General features: G+C 42.1%; 1 protein-coding gene across 4 annotated transcripts in view; it reads left to right on the forward strand.

The window, feature by feature from the left end:
• smarca2 (SWI/SNF related BAF chromatin remodeling complex subunit ATPase 2) overlaps positions 1-18,077 on the forward strand; it is an 85,232-nt gene that overhangs the window by 36,137 nt on the left and 31,018 nt on the right. For all 4 annotated transcript variants that reach the window (XM_083979908.1, XM_083979909.1, XM_083979910.1 and 1 more), the window contains 10 exons: positions 3,848-3,914; positions 4,048-4,158; positions 5,371-5,613; positions 8,052-8,165; positions 8,997-9,101; positions 9,742-9,828; positions 10,727-10,773; positions 12,425-12,591; positions 14,640-14,803; positions 17,405-17,632. In XM_083979908.1, the coding sequence (XP_083836034.1) occupies positions 3,848-3,914; positions 4,048-4,158; positions 5,371-5,613; positions 8,052-8,165; positions 8,997-9,101; positions 9,742-9,828; positions 10,727-10,773; positions 12,425-12,591; positions 14,640-14,803; positions 17,405-17,632 (1,333 nt within the window). The remainder of the gene's footprint in view (positions 1-3,847; positions 3,915-4,047; positions 4,159-5,370; positions 5,614-8,051; positions 8,166-8,996; positions 9,102-9,741; positions 9,829-10,726; positions 10,774-12,424; positions 12,592-14,639; positions 14,804-17,404; positions 17,633-18,077) is intronic.

The raw sequence follows: 18,077 nt of genomic DNA on the forward strand, positions 1-18,077 counted from the left end.
GTTTAAAGGGATAGTTCAACATTTTGGCAAATTGGCCCATTGCCATAATCGCTATAGTCATAGCAGTAGGTTCGTTACCTTTATATTTCAGTGCAAGCGATCTTTAGAATGGAGGAGCAGAGTCGTGAGCTGCTCTGGTGGACAAATTGTCCACCAGAGCATTTTGGAGTTGTTGGATTGTGTATTTGATGAGTTTGATGAGGGAAACCAAGAAATCCCATGAGCCTCCGTAGCGTAGCTCTGAGCAGCTTGCAGCTCTGCTCCGCCGTTCTAAAAATAGCTTGCACCGACAATTAAAGGTAACGAACCTACTCCTAAAACTTATTGCAATGGGCCAAGTTGCCAAAATGTTGAACTATCCCTTTAACTTTATGCCTTTTGGAGATCATTCCATCTTCCACGTGCTGAACTGTTCACATTAACAGAAGTTTTGACCAGGGGTGGCCAAACTTTTGCATGACACTGTATAAGCAACACATTAAAGTATTCCGACTCGTATTTTGTTTACAACTACATTATGTTTTTACTGGATGAAGGATTTTAATCATAAGCTCTTGGGTCATCACAGAAGCAAGCTGAGGAAACAGCATCAAAGAAACACTGCCATTTAAAGTGAAAACTACTTTATTTACTTGTTTAAAATGACTGGTTGTTTCAGACCTCTATGAATAATTCAACTCTTTGTAAAAAAAAAGCCTGTAGGAATCTGATCTAAAACACACAGACTGCAGCAGTGACTCTCATGATCCCACTCTACAAAACACGCTGCGTCTCTTGTTATTGTTTAGATGGAGACGTCCTCAGTGGCAGAAACTTATTGTACATTTAAACTCCTTCAAACAAACGTCTCTACTTGAAAAAAAACACATCATAATAATAAAACGACTGCTGAGGTTTTCTCCTCAGCTTCTGCAAACAAACACAGCAGGTGAAAACAAACCTGATAACTCAACTATTTACCCTTTAAAGCGAATTCCCACTTTCACATTTCAGTAAATTTGTACTTTTCTTTTCAGTGATGATTTTTTTCACATCTGCTGGTGTGAAAGGATAAAAACAGTGAGCGATGGGTTTCTTCTCCGAGCCGTCGGCCCTGAGGCGTGTATGTCGTTCTTTCTTTCTGTAGTCAGACAGCGGCGGCACAGCAGCAGAGGCTTTAGACTCGACCCCCCCGGGCCGGCGCCGCTGAGTCAATGTGCTTTTTAATATGGAGCGAAGCCCTGAACTCCCCTCTTCTTTTATCTGCAGTTGTGTGTGTGTGAGGAAATTAAAAGTTAATGGGCAGAGAGACTCATCTGTCCGGGGGGGCTCAGGTCTCAACAAAGACATCTGTCTCAGACAAACTCTGTTGTCTGAACTTTTTCTCCTTTTTGATGTTCATCCAGCAAATTATTAGTCTCTTTAACCTTCCTGTTGTCTTTCTGGGTCAATTTGTTCCCTTCCTTCCTTCCTTCCTTCCCAGGGTTCCCGCGGGGTCTTAAAAAGTCTTAAAAGCATTGAATTTCAAATTTGAAAATAATACCTTAAAAAGTCTTGAAAAAGTCTTGAATTTTTATATTTGGGTCTTAAAAATTGTGCTGTTTGTAACTTCTCTCTATTTTTAAGTTTTTATTTGTCAATCGCGAATATTTAATAAAAAATAATGTAAATACAGAGAGGCGGAACTAATCATTTCGACCGCACCGCAATCAGGAGGGTATAAATAATCTGAACACAAGCTCAGGGGTTAAAGTAATCCGTCGCCACGACGGATTTCCGTCAATGAGAAAAAATGAGGGGAGGAAAAAAAAAGGCTACACGAGTTTTTGTTGTGGTTTACTAATGCTGCTCTCAACCAATAAAACTAGCCAGGACCGTTGTATTAACCTAGTGGTTCTCAACAGGGAGGTAGGGGGCGGCGCGAGCACAGGAGGGGAGGGTGGAGGTCGGCTCCCGGTCGGTAATTTCTCCCGCTAATCAGTGAAGTAAAAAAGTAAGAGTGCGGGGGATATTTTTCGCACTATCTGGCAACCCTGGCCTGCCTGCACGTATGAGCCCGGTGACGTGACTGTCACTCGCTGGAGGCAGATACCGGTACGTAGTAGCGCTGGGTCTCCTGCAGCTGTTGACGTCGGCACCGGCACGAGCGGACCTGTTGGTCATATGTTGGTCCGAGCGGACGTGGCGGCGCGCATTCGGTTTCGTTTTTTTTTTTTTTCAGCGTGCACCGCTGCACGGACAAATAGCAGAGGAAACGGCCCTTGAATGGCTGGTCCAGACCCCAGACCCCTAGATTAATGCCTTGAGATTTGTTTTTGCTCCCCACTAGACCTCTGAGTTCAGTTTAAGTTTCATACACTCCAGCCATTCTTGCCTTGTTGCCTTACAATGATAGGGGAACCTTAGTCAGTAGGCCTACTCAATGTTTTTTTTTTCTATCTGAAACAGAGTACACCAGAACCACAGAGTACACCAGAATGTTCTTCTCAGAGTTCACCAGAATGCTTCATTTATGTGTTAAAATCAGAAATGTTTTTTCTGGGGGGGAATGCCCCCAGACCCCCTACAGGGATTTGGTGACTCACCTTTTTGACCACTTCAGAGCTTGTAGGCAGTGTGCATCTTCAGGTTTATGCATATGCAGAATCATTTATTGAAGAATCAAAGAAACAACACTTTTAGAACAAGGTTCCTTCATCAGGTTTAAAATACAAGGCAAAAATGACGACAATAATGCACACCACGCTGAGTGGGGGGGGGGGCTTGCAAAAAAAAATTTCAGTCAAAAGATTTTTTTTTGCTTTAACCCCTGCAAGCTAGATACGTCACTGCAGACTTCATTTATGAAGACCCCCTGTTCATTTGCACGGTTACTGTGAACTGTTTTTCAAATAAACGCACACTGTGAAATTCAAGAATTTCATTTTTCTTCTTTGCCGATATGGCTGTAAAACAGGCCGACTAAAGTCTTAATTTCATGTATAAATGGTCTTAAAAAGGTATTAAATAGTCTTAAATTTAACTTTAAGAAACTTGTAGGAACCCTGCCTTCCTTCCTTCCTTCCTTCCTTCCTTCCTTCCTTCCTTCCTTCCTTCCTTCCTTCCTTCCTTCCTTCCTTCCTTCCTTCCTTCCTTCCTTCCTTCCTTCCTTCCTTTCTCCTTTCCTTCTATCTTTTCACAATCCTTCCTTCCTTCCTTCCTTCCTTCCTTCCTTCCTTCCTTCCTTCCTTCCTTCCTTCCTTCCTTCCTTCCCTTCCTCTTTTGATCCAGTTGACCCTCCATCTTTCTTTCCTTCCTTCTTTCCCTTCCTTCCTTCCTTCCTTCCTTCCTTCCTTCCTTCCTTCCTTCCTTCCTTCCTTCCTTCCTTCCTTCCTTCCTTCCTTCCTTCCTTCCTTCCTTCCCTTCGTCTTCACTTCTTCCTTCCTCTTTTGATCCAATTGACCCTCCATCTTTCTTTCCTTCCTTCTTTCCTCCCTTCTTTCCCTTTGTCCTTCCTTTCTTCCTTCCTTCGTTCCCTTTGTCCTCACTTCTTCTTCCTTCCTCATTTGATCCAATTGACCCTCCATCTATCTGTCCTTCCTTCTTTCCACAATCCGTTTTCCCTTCCTTCCTTCCTTCCTTCCTTCCTTCCTTCCTTCCTTCCTTTTTGACCCAATCAGTCCCCTCCCTCCATCTATCTTCCCTTTCTTTTTCCCTTCTTTCTTTCCTCCCATCTTTCCCTTTGTCCTTCCTTCTTCCCTTCCTTCCCTCCTTCCTTCCTAACTACTTTTACTTTGTCCTTCCTTCCTTCCTTCCTTCCTTGACCCAGGTGGACAACAGGAGGGTTAATTGATCTAAACTTTCTTTTTCTTTTATTTTGTTTTTCCAGGACTTTGTCAAACTGGGTGTATGAACTTGACAAGTGGGCTCCGTCTGTGGTGAAAATCTCTTACAAGGTAAGAGAAGGTCACTTTTCTCTCTCTCTCTCTCTCTCTCTCTCTCTCTCTCTCTCTCTCTCTCTCTCTCTCTCTCTCTCTCTCTGTCGTTGTCCTTGGTGATGACGGGGACTCTCTTGTCTCTTTGTCAAAGGGCACCCCCGGTCTGCGCCGTGGGCTCGTGCCTCAGCTCCGCAGCGGGAAGTTCAACGTCTTGCTGACCACCTACGAATACATCATCAAGGACAAGCACATACTGGCCAAGGTGAGAGGGAGATCAATGCTCTGTGCCCGTTGTTTCATGCACTCTGTCGCCGTTTGTCACACTTCACACACAGAAACAGACTTTTAGAAACGCTGCTTCCTCCGTTTCAGTTTGTAGACAGAGAAAACTGATCAGTTTCCCTCATCAAACTCATCAAATACACAATCCAACAACTCCAAAACGCTCTGGTGGACAAGTTGTGACCTGCACATTCACCACGCTATGAGATAATAACACAACGTTACCAGACAGAGTTGTTTTAGAGGTAAATTCATGCAAAATTGCTGATCCGCGTTCCTATGGGGGCAGTTTTTCATCAAGCAGTCTCTGCATTTGCCTCAAAAACAACTTACTCCGTAACGTTGTGTTATTATCTCATAGCGTGGTGAATGTGCAGGTCACAACTTGTCCACCAGAGCGTTTTGGAGTTGTTGGATTGTGTATTTGATGAGTTTGATGAGGGCAACCAAGAAATCCCATGAGCCTCCGTAGTGTAGCTCTGAGCAGCTCACGGCTCTGCTCCGCCGTTCTGAAAATGGCTTGCACCGACAATTAAAGGTAACGAACCTACTGCTATGACTATAGGGATTATTATGGCAATGGGCCAATTTGCCAAAATGTTGAACTATCCCTTTAATGTTAGTGTGGGAAATCAGAGTGAATAAGTAGCGTCTCATCTGTATGAGAGCTGTCAGGTGTAGGAACTGTTCTTCATCATCTCCTTTCAATTTAAACCTATTTCAAACTCAGCATCTCCTCGTCTCAGTGTTCAAATGAAGGTCTAATGAGTTTTCTTCAACACCAAGGTTATTATATAGTTTTTATTTAGTTTTAGCTAGTCTAACAAGTGATGGAGCAGTTTAAGTTTTTATTTAGCTTTAGTCTTTGTTTTTCAGGAGGAAAGCCTTGATTTTCTATGAGAGCTCTGAAGATGAACTTTAAAATTTGTGGGATTTTTCCCATTTAGTTGCCTCCTACAAATTTTCACATCAGTCCTCATCACAACACATTTACTTTTACCTACCTGCGGGTCGTAGTGGAAATAGTCCCATATCGGGCTGTGGCGTTTTCTACCTGCAACCTTAAAAAACAAAAACATAGCAAATTTTATCTGAATTCAGTTTAGTTTCAGTTAGTTTTCATTTTTATTTTTATTTCAGTTAACTAGTTTTACCTTAAATTAACTATAACAACCCTGTAATCCGCACGCAGATCCGTTGGAAGTACATGATCGTGGACGAGGGCCACCGCATGAAGAACCACCACTGTAAGTTGACCCAGGTGTTGAACACGCACTACGTGGCCCCTCGCCGCCTCCTGCTCACCGGGACGCCGCTGCAGAACAAGCTGCCCGAGCTGTGGGCGCTGCTCAACTTCCTCCTGCCGACCATCTTCAAGAGCTGCAGCACCTTCGAGCAGTGGTTCAACGCGCCGTTCGCCATGACGGGAGAGAGGGTGAGCGCCGAGCCGGAAGTCTCTGTTTCCTTTTTGGTGAAACATTGAACTTTATCTTTTTAAGTGGCCACACGTCACAGGGCAAAAGCACATCAAGTGTTTTTTTTTTAAAGGTATAATCTGTAGGAATTCCCTCCATCTAGCGGTACGGTTGCATATCTGAGCGTATTCTTGATGTTGCATTCACGTGAAATCGGGCAGACGTCAGACAGACAACAGACGCTGCATGTAACAGGATAAACAAGCGTCTATGTGAACAAGTGGTCCGCCAGCACGAGGCAAAACAATACAGGCGTGACAATATGTTGTCATGGTGATGTCGTATTGTTTACCTGACCCACGTTTTACCGTCTTTCTCTCGTGGAGTAAAATGACATCCGGTTGGTTTGCCGACGGCCGTCTGCCTGACTGCACCTGAATGCAACACCAGTGCCTCCCAGTGTTAATTTCGTCAGACAAGACGAGACGAAAAATATTCGTCAACGATGGTTTTTTTCATGACGAAAACGAGACGAAGACGAGACGAAATCAATGCCCTTAAACACTGACTGTGACGAAATTTACACGCATTTTTGTTGACGAAAAAAGACGGGACGAAATCTACTTAATCAAATAAAAACTTAATAAAATGTCTCTTTCTTTTTTCGTCACAGACTTTTAAATTACAATCCAAAAAGTGCCACATCACTGGATGCATGTCATGTTTTTCTCCTCCTGCGCTGCTGCCAAGGGTGTGTGTGTGTGTGTGCCTGAGTGAGGAACACACATACACCGGTGCTGTCTGTGCTATGTGCGGCGAGTAGGCTACGAACTGGTTATGGGGGTCGGGGGGCGCATGGCCATTGCAGGGGGGCTGCGGGCGCTGTAAACCGGCGGCGGAATCGCTGCGAAGCTCCGAGCAACGGAGATCATGTGCGAACCGGAGCACCTCCCGTTCACATCATTGCATTTGTCAATCGCTGTGTTTTATTTTGAAAATTAACCGGATTCTCTCGCTGTTTCTTTGTGCGACTTCCTGCCCGGCTTGACAGTCAGCTTGACAGCTGCGCCGCGGCGCTGGTGTGAACGACACAATCGTTAACATCAAAGGGCTTCGCTTCTCGGCGCCTCGCTTCTGCGGCTGGTGTGTCCCTGGCGTGGACGCCTCTCCGCGCTGGTCGGTCGCTTCTAAGCTGTGTGTGTGTGTGTGTGTGTGTGTGTGTGTGTGTGTGTGTGTGTGTGTGTGTGCATCTCTGTTTAGATACTGACAAATAGCCTACATAAACGCACACACAAGCTGGAAAGTTGGCTCATCTGACAGCTGCCTGTCAATATTGGTTTGAGTAGATTAGTTGTGATTAACATAGCCTACTGTCAATCTGCTTTCAAAGACTAAAAAAAGACTATTGACTAAACTAGACTAAAATACTTTGGATTTTCTTTGACTAAAACTAGACTAAAATGCCAAGACTTTTCGTCGACTAAATGTGACTAAACAAAAAAGAATACAAGCTGACTAAATATGACTAAAACTTATAAGGGCATTTGACACAAGACTAAGACTAAAACTAAATTGAAAAATAGCCGACAAAATTAACACTGGTGCCTCCGTCCTTCCTCACACTACACAGTGGTGACAGTTTTAACAGGCCGAGCCGACAGCTCCGCTGAGTTTCCGTGGTTACCTACGGTCACGCTGCCACTCAACGTAAAAAAAAAATGGCGATGCAACATGGCCGCCTCGGTTCAATGCGTCGCCCACTTTTTTGTAATTGTAACGACTTGTAACAACTCATTCTAAGGTACGAGAAAGCTTTCATTTGTATGCAAGTGTGATTCGACTAAAGTGAAATACGTATTTATGAAAGACATATTTGATTTTTGCTAATAAAAAGCCAAATAAGTTACACACTGGGGCTTTAACTAACCTGCTTTGTATTGTTTGTGTTGTGCTGCAGTAAAAACACCAAGGCTGCACAGACAGAGAGGCTCTGTGAATTTAATTTGATTAATTATCACAGAAGGACAAATATGTTATGAATGTGAAAAGAAAAACAAAAAAAGAACCAACACAGTTTCCATGACACTGTGAAGCTGTGAGTCCCCAGAGTGAGAATCAATGTCATAGATCTGAGTCTTATTTCACACCTTCCTTTGTGAACATGTTTGAAAGAAACTGTGAAGCTGCAGGTTTTTTTTTTGCCAAATACTGTTTTTCTAAACATGGAGACTCTGAACCTCCTGTGGAGGCTGGTTCAAAGGGACCGGTCTTTAAATCTGTTCCCCTCCAAGGACTCTCTTCGCTTCACACTCACCACACCTGTCATTTTCTACTAGCAGAGAAAAAGCACTGAAACACCTGCATGTCAGGATAAAATTATGGTGACTCACAATAAATCTCATCTTCTTTAGCAACCTGTGATTTTCTCTCTCTCTCTCTCTCTCTCCGACTCGTTCAGGTCGATCTCAACGAGGAGGAAACCATCCTGATCATCCGGCGTCTGCACAAAGTGCTCCGCCCCTTCCTGCTGCGCCGACTGAAGAAAGAGGTGGAGTCTCAGCTGCCAGAGAAGGTGAGAGGGAACTGCAGAAACTCTGCATTAAAAACTAGGGGTTGCTGGAAATAATCGTTTCAAAGATGCACCGAGATTCTGAACGGGACGATTCTGAATCGATGCAGTTATGTCACATAATTGATTTTTAAAGAGGAACTATGCAGGATTGGTAGCTTAACTATACTGCAAAAAGTTGGCTGGACTTGCATAGTTCCCCTTTAATATTACCGTATTTTCCGCACTAGGCTGCAGAGGTATCAAACAGTTTTCAATGAGAGCTGGGCCGTTACGCCATAAATGCAATAAATTAATGAAAATGTGTAGATCCAGAATAAAAGTTCTGCAGGGCCAAGGTTCGTCCGTCCACCTGTCGGTTCAGTACTTGACTACTGTGAAATAAAATAAATTACCAAACAAACCAGCTGTGAATTATCTGAACAGCTTTTTCTTATTTCATGCTCGCAAAGTTGATTTTATTTTATTTCTTTTAACGGACTGCAAAACTAATTTCTCCATATAAATGTGACTCATACCCAAACAACGCTATAGTTTTTTCCTAGAATTTCCCGCCAACAATTAGTTGACAGAATAGCTGATTATATTCTGATTAACTGAGTGAATAATTGTTCCAGCTCTACAGTTAATTGAGGTAACGACTAACACAGTCTGACAGTTTGATTAAAAGCTTCCCGGCAGGATTTCTCCTGCACCTGCTCATGCTGTAACTTTTTTTTTATCTCCTCCTTTCTTGTACTGTATGTTTTTTTTGTTTTGTTTGTCTTCTACATTTCGATTTCACCTGTCAGCATCAAAAACTAAGGCTTTTTGTCGTCGCTGTCGTTCACACAGGTGGAGTACGTCATCAAATGTGACATGTCTGCCATTCAGAAGGTTCTGTACCGCCACATGCAGAAAGGCATCCTGCTCACTGACGGCTCGGAGAAAGACAAGAAGGTAAATACACCAGGAACAACATACTGAAGCAGATAAAGATGAACTATAATGTCAGTTTTATTTATCTTCCGAGGCTGTGTCTCAGCTTCCAGCCTCTCTCTCTCTATATATATATACACAGTATATGTGTGCAGCAGAGTCTCTGTTATCTACAACACACTTGGGAGAGCAGGAAGCACTGTCAGAGCTACAACGCTCAACATCCATCAGGTTTAAAGGGTTGATCAAAGCTTCTTATAGTTTATTTTTTTTGATGGATATGTTCATGGTGACAGTGTGGGAACAGTTTGACAACGTGAAAGACGCCTCTTGTGGCGAAGCTGCTGAAAATAATCACCCGAAATCTGCAGCTTCCTGCGGCTAAACAGATACTTCATAGAGAGTTTTTGAGCTCATCGTATCACAGCTATAAAATCAATGACAACGACTGGAGAACGAGGAGGAGCAGGTCGCGGAGAAAGAGCCAGATGTTTCCCACAGGAGGAGTAAAAACTGATTAATGAGTAACTCAGCAACTGTTTGACTCAAAGTTTTTTAACATTTGAAGTTTCAATGCAACTTTCTGCCCCGAGAAAAAGAGTCTGTTAAACCGACAGAAAGATTATAAATAAACTGTAAATGATCGATTATTTTTCTCCAGGGCAAAGGAGGAGCCAAGACCCTGATGAACACCATCATGCAGCTGAAGAAGATCTGCAACCACCCGTACATGTTCCAGCACATTGAGGTGAGACCCAGACCCAGACCCATCTCTAATGGCTCAGGCTAGGTTTAAGAAAACCATAATATGTAGGGGTGATCAAAGGCCAATTTATTTACTTCATGTGTCAAATATTGTGTTAGTCATAATACAGAACAGGTTGTGGCTCATGTCTGTTGATTAAAGAAGTTGAAATATTTCCATGTTTGTCTATTCTGGGTCACATTAGAAGTCATCACATTTCAGGCCAAAGGTGAAGTGTTGGTGTTTTTACTGTTCTCCAATGTAAAAATGGGTCACGTTTGACCCTTAACATTATTCAAGGCTTAAAGCCATCTGCCTGTTGGTTGCCAGTGAATTAAATAAATAATGTGTTACATAAACATTTTTAATTTCGCTCCCCAATTTCTTTTTGTGCCCCCAAATAGTTCACTTTAGATGCTCCTGCGACACTTCATTGTGCTTTATTGAATGTATTTTCAACTACAAACAAGCCTAACACGCAACTTATATATTGCAATCAATTTCTAATTTTGTGACTCCGCATTTCTTTTGTACGATTTTTATTTCTTATGATAGGTGTTAAATTTAATCCATAATGGTTTTAAATAGGTCTTTAAAAGTCTAAAGTTTGAGCTGGTGAAACCTGCAGAGACCCTGCTTCCATAATCGAACAAAATTGATATTGAAACTGAAATATCTCTAAAGAATCAGTATTCAATTGAATCGATTCAGTAGATCAGTGGTGACACCCAGCCCTGCTAATGGCTTCATATTTGTCATTACACTCACTTAAACGGGACTCATTCAAACAGGTTTGCTCTTTAAATTCTTACAATGACATCACAAGTTTTTTAGCCAATTTGAACTTTTCAATGTCATACAGTCATACTTTTAGTTAAACAGAGTTTTCTTTCTGTTTCAGGAATCTTTCGCGGAACACCTCGGCTTTCCCAACAGCATAATCAGTGGGTAAGTAGGAACGACAAAAACCTTGTGACCTTCACAGTTCCACTCCTCATTCTACTGTTTTTTTTTTATCACTTAATGCTGGAAGAAAAAAGGAAAAAGAAAAATCAATATTTTCTGTGTTTTACAAAACACCTGAACACAACCAACCACATGTTGTGACAGGAACAGGATGTTTCATATTCTCCACTAACACCACAGAGCAGAGTCATCCAGGTGAACAGGCTGCTACAATGAAACTCATGTTGGTGAAATCAATATGATAGAAGACAGCGCTGCAGCTCTTCTCCGCTCTCTCTGGAGGTGAAGGAGAGTAAAGTAGCTGCAGAGGTTTTTTGTGCTGATGCTGCCTCAGGCTGGAGAGTTTCAGTATTTCTGTTTGTTGGTGAAATGACTCAGAGATGTTGGTGATTGAGTTTTATTTTGTTCTGCTCTCACAGATCCACTCAGACTGGACACACCGGCTCTTAGCTGGTCTGAGTCTGGACATTGATTCTTTATTTATGTATTTATTTATTTTTTGTTCATGTCATTTTCTGGATCTGGGATGTACTGTATGTTATTATCTCCATCTTTTAACTCTATCTCCATCCTCATCCCAACCAGATTTAAGTTAAATGCCCAATGAACTATTACATAATAAACTATGTAGTGGAGGTTTCCAGTCTGTCTATTGGACCAGTGTCTTGCAGGATGATAAATAAGTTTATACAACATTTATATATAATATATGTAAGAACATTACACTTTTATTGACCTTCATTCATTCAGACACATTAATACAGAACGAGTAAGGAACTTTCCCACTGTACACTTCAACATGTGGACTGAACCACTGACTGGTTTCATGATGTTGACTCATAATAAACAGACAATACAAAGAGACTACAGCTGCCACCAGACAGTCAGACAGTGGATGATCTTGTTAACGTGAGTTTATAGAAGGGGGGTCCTCGACTAAGGATTTTCATTGTCGAATCTGATTTATCAGATTTGGCCTTTCGTCGACTAATTGACAAATTTTTTCCATCATTGATTCATGATCTCATTTGCGTCTTTTTCTGCTTCGGAGGAAATAGCTGAAACAAATTTAATTCTCCAGTTTGCATGACACAAACGTGAACACACCGAGCGCGTCAACATGGGTCTCGCGCGAGACTTTGAATTAGATCTAGTTTTACAAACATGTCGGCTTGCTTGAAGTAAATAAACTTCTCGGTGCATGTTTGAGTCGCCATCTGACGCTGTCTGTGGAAAAAAATTGTGGCTTTGAGGGATGTAACTTGTGGAACTTGCATCCGCTCCCATTCATTGCTGCCGTGGCGATGCGGGGACAGACACAACTACCGCAAAACAGGAGCAATTAAACTGAAAATCATCAGATTCCTTCTTAGACCTAAAATGTTAGGAAAATACAGCCCCGAGTTGAATTTGCCCGGAATTGTCCTTTAATAACGTCCCCGGTAATGACTACCTCCATCCACCTCACACACTCACGTTTTACTCCCTAAAGGCAATTTAGAGTCACCGCCAGTCAACCTACTGTCTGCAGTGTTTGGAAGCCGGATAGAACCGACGACAACTTGTGATCCGTTGTGTGTGTGTGTTTTTTTTTTGTTTTTTTTTTCATCATCCGTCTGTCTCATCCTCTCAGGCCTGAACTGTACCGAGCCTCCGGGAAGTTCGAGCTGCTGGACCGAATCCTGCCGAAGCTCCAGGCCACCAACCACCGAGTGCTGCTCTTCTGCCAGATGACCACGCTCATGACCATCATGGAGGACTACTTCGGCCACCGCAACTTCCAGTACCTGCGCCTCGACGGTGAGCTCACACGCACACACACACACACACACACACACACACACACACACACACACACACACACACACACACACACATAACACACACACACACACACACACACACACACACACACACACACACACACACACACACACACACACACACACACACACACACACACACACACACACACACACACACACACACAACTCTGACTGGTGGTAGTTAAAACAGCAACTTGATTAAGACGCCAAATTTAAATCTGGTTGTTGTCTGGTAAAAGACATTGGTTTTCTTTAGCTGGTTGTATAATGTCCGTTTCTGTACTTTATATCATATTAATCATTTTTAATTTATCAACTCAGTTACGAATAAGGATGTTCAGTGTAGCACCGCCCGGAAAATAAAGCAGGTCAGGTGTAGAAGTCCAAAAGATCAAGCTCAAAATCTGCAGGTTCTTATTTTGGTAACACTTAAAGCATTAGATAAGCATTAAATACCGAATTCATCATTTATAACACATGAATACTCATTACTATGTAGTTTATAAACACAGTTAAAAATGTTTTACTCATCATTGATAAGCACTAACTGTATTTATACACTACATACTAATGAGTATTCATGCGTTATAAATGAAGAATTCAGTATTTATTCATGCTTAATAGTGTGTACTTATTATAAACCGTTACCCTTTCAGTATTTTTTAAAAGATTTGGACCAGTCAAAACAAATTTATCTGGATGTCCACAATATATGATACATATTTGATTTAACCTGTAGTGTTTTATTGCTCACATGTCAGAAGAAAGATGTCAGAAGCCGCCTGATGTGTCCATGTCCATCCACATATATACTTTTTTTTCTCCCCCCGTTGAAGTCGGATCCTTTCGAACAGAGAAGTTTAATTTCTCATTTCTAATTTGAGGCTGAGTCACACTTGTCTAGACTAAAGGAATAATAATCTTGAGGTGTCATAATTCCCATTACATACCCTCAGCATGATGACCAGTGGGCAGTCGCTTTAGCCACAGAAACCAGAGTCCACTGAGGAGACGGTAACTATTCCTCCTCCTAATACACAATTAGTCTCTCACTCCATTTTACCTTGGCTGTGTGCGCGTGTGTGGACGTGTCAGACGATGCAGCTGGGAAAAGAGACGAAACAGAAATCTTCAAAGTGCCACTAATTAAGATAAGAAAGAAATAAAATAGGAAGTTAAGAGAGTTGTCTCTTGTTTTTATCAGATCAATGCTTGTTTAAAACTTTAAACCCTGAATATTCAGACACTGATAAGTCGACTCAGTTCACCTCACATTTATGAAACAACAAGGTTTATATTTTTCTCTCAGAACAACGAGAAGAAATAAACGCCAACTCTTCAGAGTTTAAAGGGATAGTTCAACATTTTGGCAAATTGGCCCATTGCCATAATCCCTATAGTCGTAGCAGTAGGTTCATTACCTTTAATTGTCGGTGCAAGCTATTTTTAGAACGGCGGAGCAGAGCCGCGAGCTGCTCAGAGCTACGCTACGGAGGCTCATGGGATTTCTTGGTTTCCCTTATCAAACTCATCAAATACACAATCCAACAACTCCAAAACGCTCTGGTGGACAAGTTGTGACCTGCACATTCACCACGCTATGAGATAATAACACAACGTCATGAGACAGAGTTGTTTTAGAGGTAAATTCAGAGACTGCTGCCCAAAAAACTGCCCCCAACAGCTTGCACCGACAATTAAAGGTAACGAACCTACGGTACTGCTAAGACTATAGGGATTATAGCAATGGGCCAATTTGCCAAAATGTTGAACTATCCCTTTAACTCGACTTGAACGACTTTTTGCATTTCACGACCATCAATGTTTCACGGTGTCTTTATCAAGGTTCAAGGTGTATGGGGCAATTTGTTGTGCAACCAGCACAGTCATACATACTGTACATACATAGGATCAACATGAAAACTCACCAAACATAATAAATACAGCATGAGAACATGATACAAAGAATAAATTACAGCATAAAAAAAACATGATACACATCAATGTTTGATATTTCCACAGGAACCACCAAGGCGGAGGACCGAGCGATGCTGCTGAAGAAGTTCAACGAGGAGGGATCACAGTACTTCATCTTCCTGCTCAGCACCAGAGCAGGAGGCCTCGGCCTCAACCTGCAGGCCGCCGACACCGTCGTCATCTTCGACAGCGACTGGAACCCCCACCAGGTCCGTGTCACAGATACAAATACAGATTCTCCTGAATAGAGAGATGCACCGATCCAGTTTTTTCTCATCCAATCCGATATAATACCGATACCTGGGCTGAGCGTATCGGCCGATACCCGACACCGATCCGATACTATAGTGTTGAATGAATGAACCGTTATACCTCGCCATGTGAGTGAAGGCATCAGGCTTGACATAAACATTTAGCCTTGTTAAAAAAAAGGTAACAAATTAACACAGATATAAATGTACTTAAAGCAGAAGTAAGCGATCTGGTCGTTTTCGCTAATGCTGCGTTCCAGGCAGGCTTTTGAAATCGTAAATTACAGCTTCAAGTCACAACTTACGACTTTGTAGCGTTCCAGGCAACCCACTCGTGTTTTTCCGACCTGTTTTACCGGTGAAAGTCACTATAACGGCCACTCGTAACTTCCGACCCGTGAAGTCGTACCAGATCGAACTGGTACCACTTCACGGTCGGAAAAATACGAGTTTCCTTGAACGCACCATAACAGTCCTCGTCCCTACGTCGCCACATTCACGGCGTTCCTTGGCTGCACACACAGCCCTGCATGCCGTTCTCTCTCCTCATTGGATAAAAACTGTAGGATACGAGAAATGTTTTCTCCTCGGCTCAGAGCAGAGCAGAGTGACTGAGAGACCCGTGTTTCAGTCCAAACACTCTATGTAAGTGATTGCTGTCGGAAGATATAACTATTTAAGACTTATATTAACACAAATATATCACTCACTTCTGCTTTAATATTATTTATTAACAAATAAGAAAGTGTACATTCGCAGCAAAAATAAATAAATAAAACTAGATATGATATTAATAAAAAAGAAATGACTGGATCAGAAAGCTGGATCGGCCTCATTCATCCGATATCCGATCCAGCTAATTAGTCAATATCGGAGCCGATATCTGATCCGGGTATTGGATCGGTGCATCTTTACTCCTAAATAGTGATAATAGAGAGTGAGAGATTCATTATAAAGTTACTTCACTGCATCACAACACAAGTCTTTTATTTTCCCCTTCGTCCTCCTGTCTGATGTGATTGAAGCTGCCACTGATGCTGATTAAACATTATGTAATTTTCTTTTTTTTACTGTGGAGCCGACAGCATCAAACCCGTCAACAAAAATATCCTCTGCTCAGCTGTTTGCTTTTCCTTTAACTAATTTGTGTCATGTAAATCAGATGAACATGATGTCACGTCTCTGCAACGAGTCCTTCGGTGCAAATATTTTGGGTTCGTGACAAGACGACAAAAAAGAAAATCACTGCCTCAGTTTTACAGTCGGTGCAGTTTGCAGTAAAGTTATGAACTCACTAGAAACTATAATCCAGAATCCACCACAGCTGAGTCGTACTCTTTATATGAACATCCCCGTCTGCTCAGTGACTCATTCGGAGTGGCTTTCTCTTTAGTCTTGTTTTTGTTTGAGATTTTATTTCTTTCGCAAACAAAAGACAAGAGTGTAATCACACCTGGGCGAGGAGATGCAAAGCTTTAAAGAGCCCTTGTTGGATGGCAGCTCTTTGTTTTTGTCTTCCTGTGTTGTTATTTTCGGTTTAGTTTAGTTCACAGGCTCTTGGCTGAAGTGCAGAATGACACGTACACATTCGCTCAGGTGCAAATTAAAGCTGAAATTTGATGAGACGTTCTTTGATTCTGGTTTGTGGGTGAAGGAGTGAATCTGTTGTTTTGAGTTTTTGTAATTAACTCTTTTGTTGATTCCATACAGCATTTTCTCATTAACACTTTACATCATGTATACAATTTTTTTTACAAATATATAGAACATACCCGACAGAAATAGACATGAACGCACAATAAACACAAAGAAGAGTAGATGAGAAGTAATATCAAGTACCGTTTTTCTACTCCTATCCTTATTTTCACTCTTCCTGCAGAGTCCCTTTTATATAATACAGAAAATAAACATATGAACAATTAAAGTTTGTAGCATGAACCAAAGGCCTCTATGATCCACAGTGTCATTATTGCACAAAATCTGCTCGCAATGGTGACACAAAATCAACCCAGTTTTCCCAGTAACTCTTCAATTTAAAGGGATACTTTACCCAAAATCGATAATTCACCAATTTTCTACTCACCGTCATGCCAAGGAAGGGTTCAGAGAACTTTCATAGTCACCAAAACGCTTTAGGAGTTCCAGGGGGGGTCCGGTTGGAAATGGATTTTCATATAATGGCGGCAGATAGAGTTCACTATTGAATCGTCCAAAACACACACTATGAAACATCCAGATACCTCCATACTGCTCGTCTGTACTGACCCAAGTGTCCTGAAGCCGCCACATGAAAAAGTTGACGGTGAATAGATGATTGGTGAATTATCGATTTTGGGTGAAGTATCCCTTTAACTGATTCCAGTCTGGAAGTCAGCTTGCTTCTCCATCCTATAAGTTGTTTTTATTTTAATCGCCCACAGAGAAGCAAAGAGGCAACTGGCCACGCATTTATCAATCAGCAGGTGTTAACTTAAAAAAAAAACACATCTGTTTTATTTTGAAAAGGTCTCACATTTCCTCTTCTTCTTCTTCTTCTTCTTCTTCTACTGGGGACTCCAGGACCTCCAGGCTCAGGACCGCGCTCACCGCATCGGTCAGCAGAACGAAGTGCGCGTCCTCCGCCTCTGCACCGTCAACAGCGTGGAGGAGAAGATCCTGGCGGCGGCCAAGTACAAGCTGAACGTGGACCAGAAGGTGATCCAGGCCGGCATGTTCGACCAGAAGTCCTCCAGCCACGAGCGCCGCGCCTTCCTGCAGGCCATCCTAGAGCACGAGGAGCAGAACGAGGTAAGAGCTCAGCTTGTACGTTTGTCATTTTGGACTTTTATAAAACATATTGTTTCTGCCGGGTTATAGATGCCACAATGAAACTTCTACAAATTTGGTGCAAATATTGACTTGGACAGTGATGGAGCTGCTTCTTCAGCTGGGGACACACTACATGATTTATTTTGCCTGATTTTACCCATGATTCACATTTGGTGCAGAAATCTGAACACAGTCTCTAATATATACATTGTAACATTGTATATGATATTTAACGTTACGTACCGCTCTTTTGATTGATTTCTCGTCGGCATCGTTGAAAACAAATGCACATGGCCAGGAAGAGGGTTAGCAACACAGAGGGAAAGAGACTGGATTTACATACTAGTCACATAGTATGCAAGTTTCCTCTGATGTTATTTATCATATAGTGTTACATTAAAGCAGAAGTGAGTGATCCGGTCGT

Source organism: Trachurus trachurus (assembly GCF_905171665.1).
Source record: "Trachurus trachurus genome assembly, chromosome: 9".
NCBI classification, from domain to species: Eukaryota; Metazoa; Chordata; class Actinopteri; order Carangiformes; family Carangidae; genus Trachurus; species Trachurus trachurus.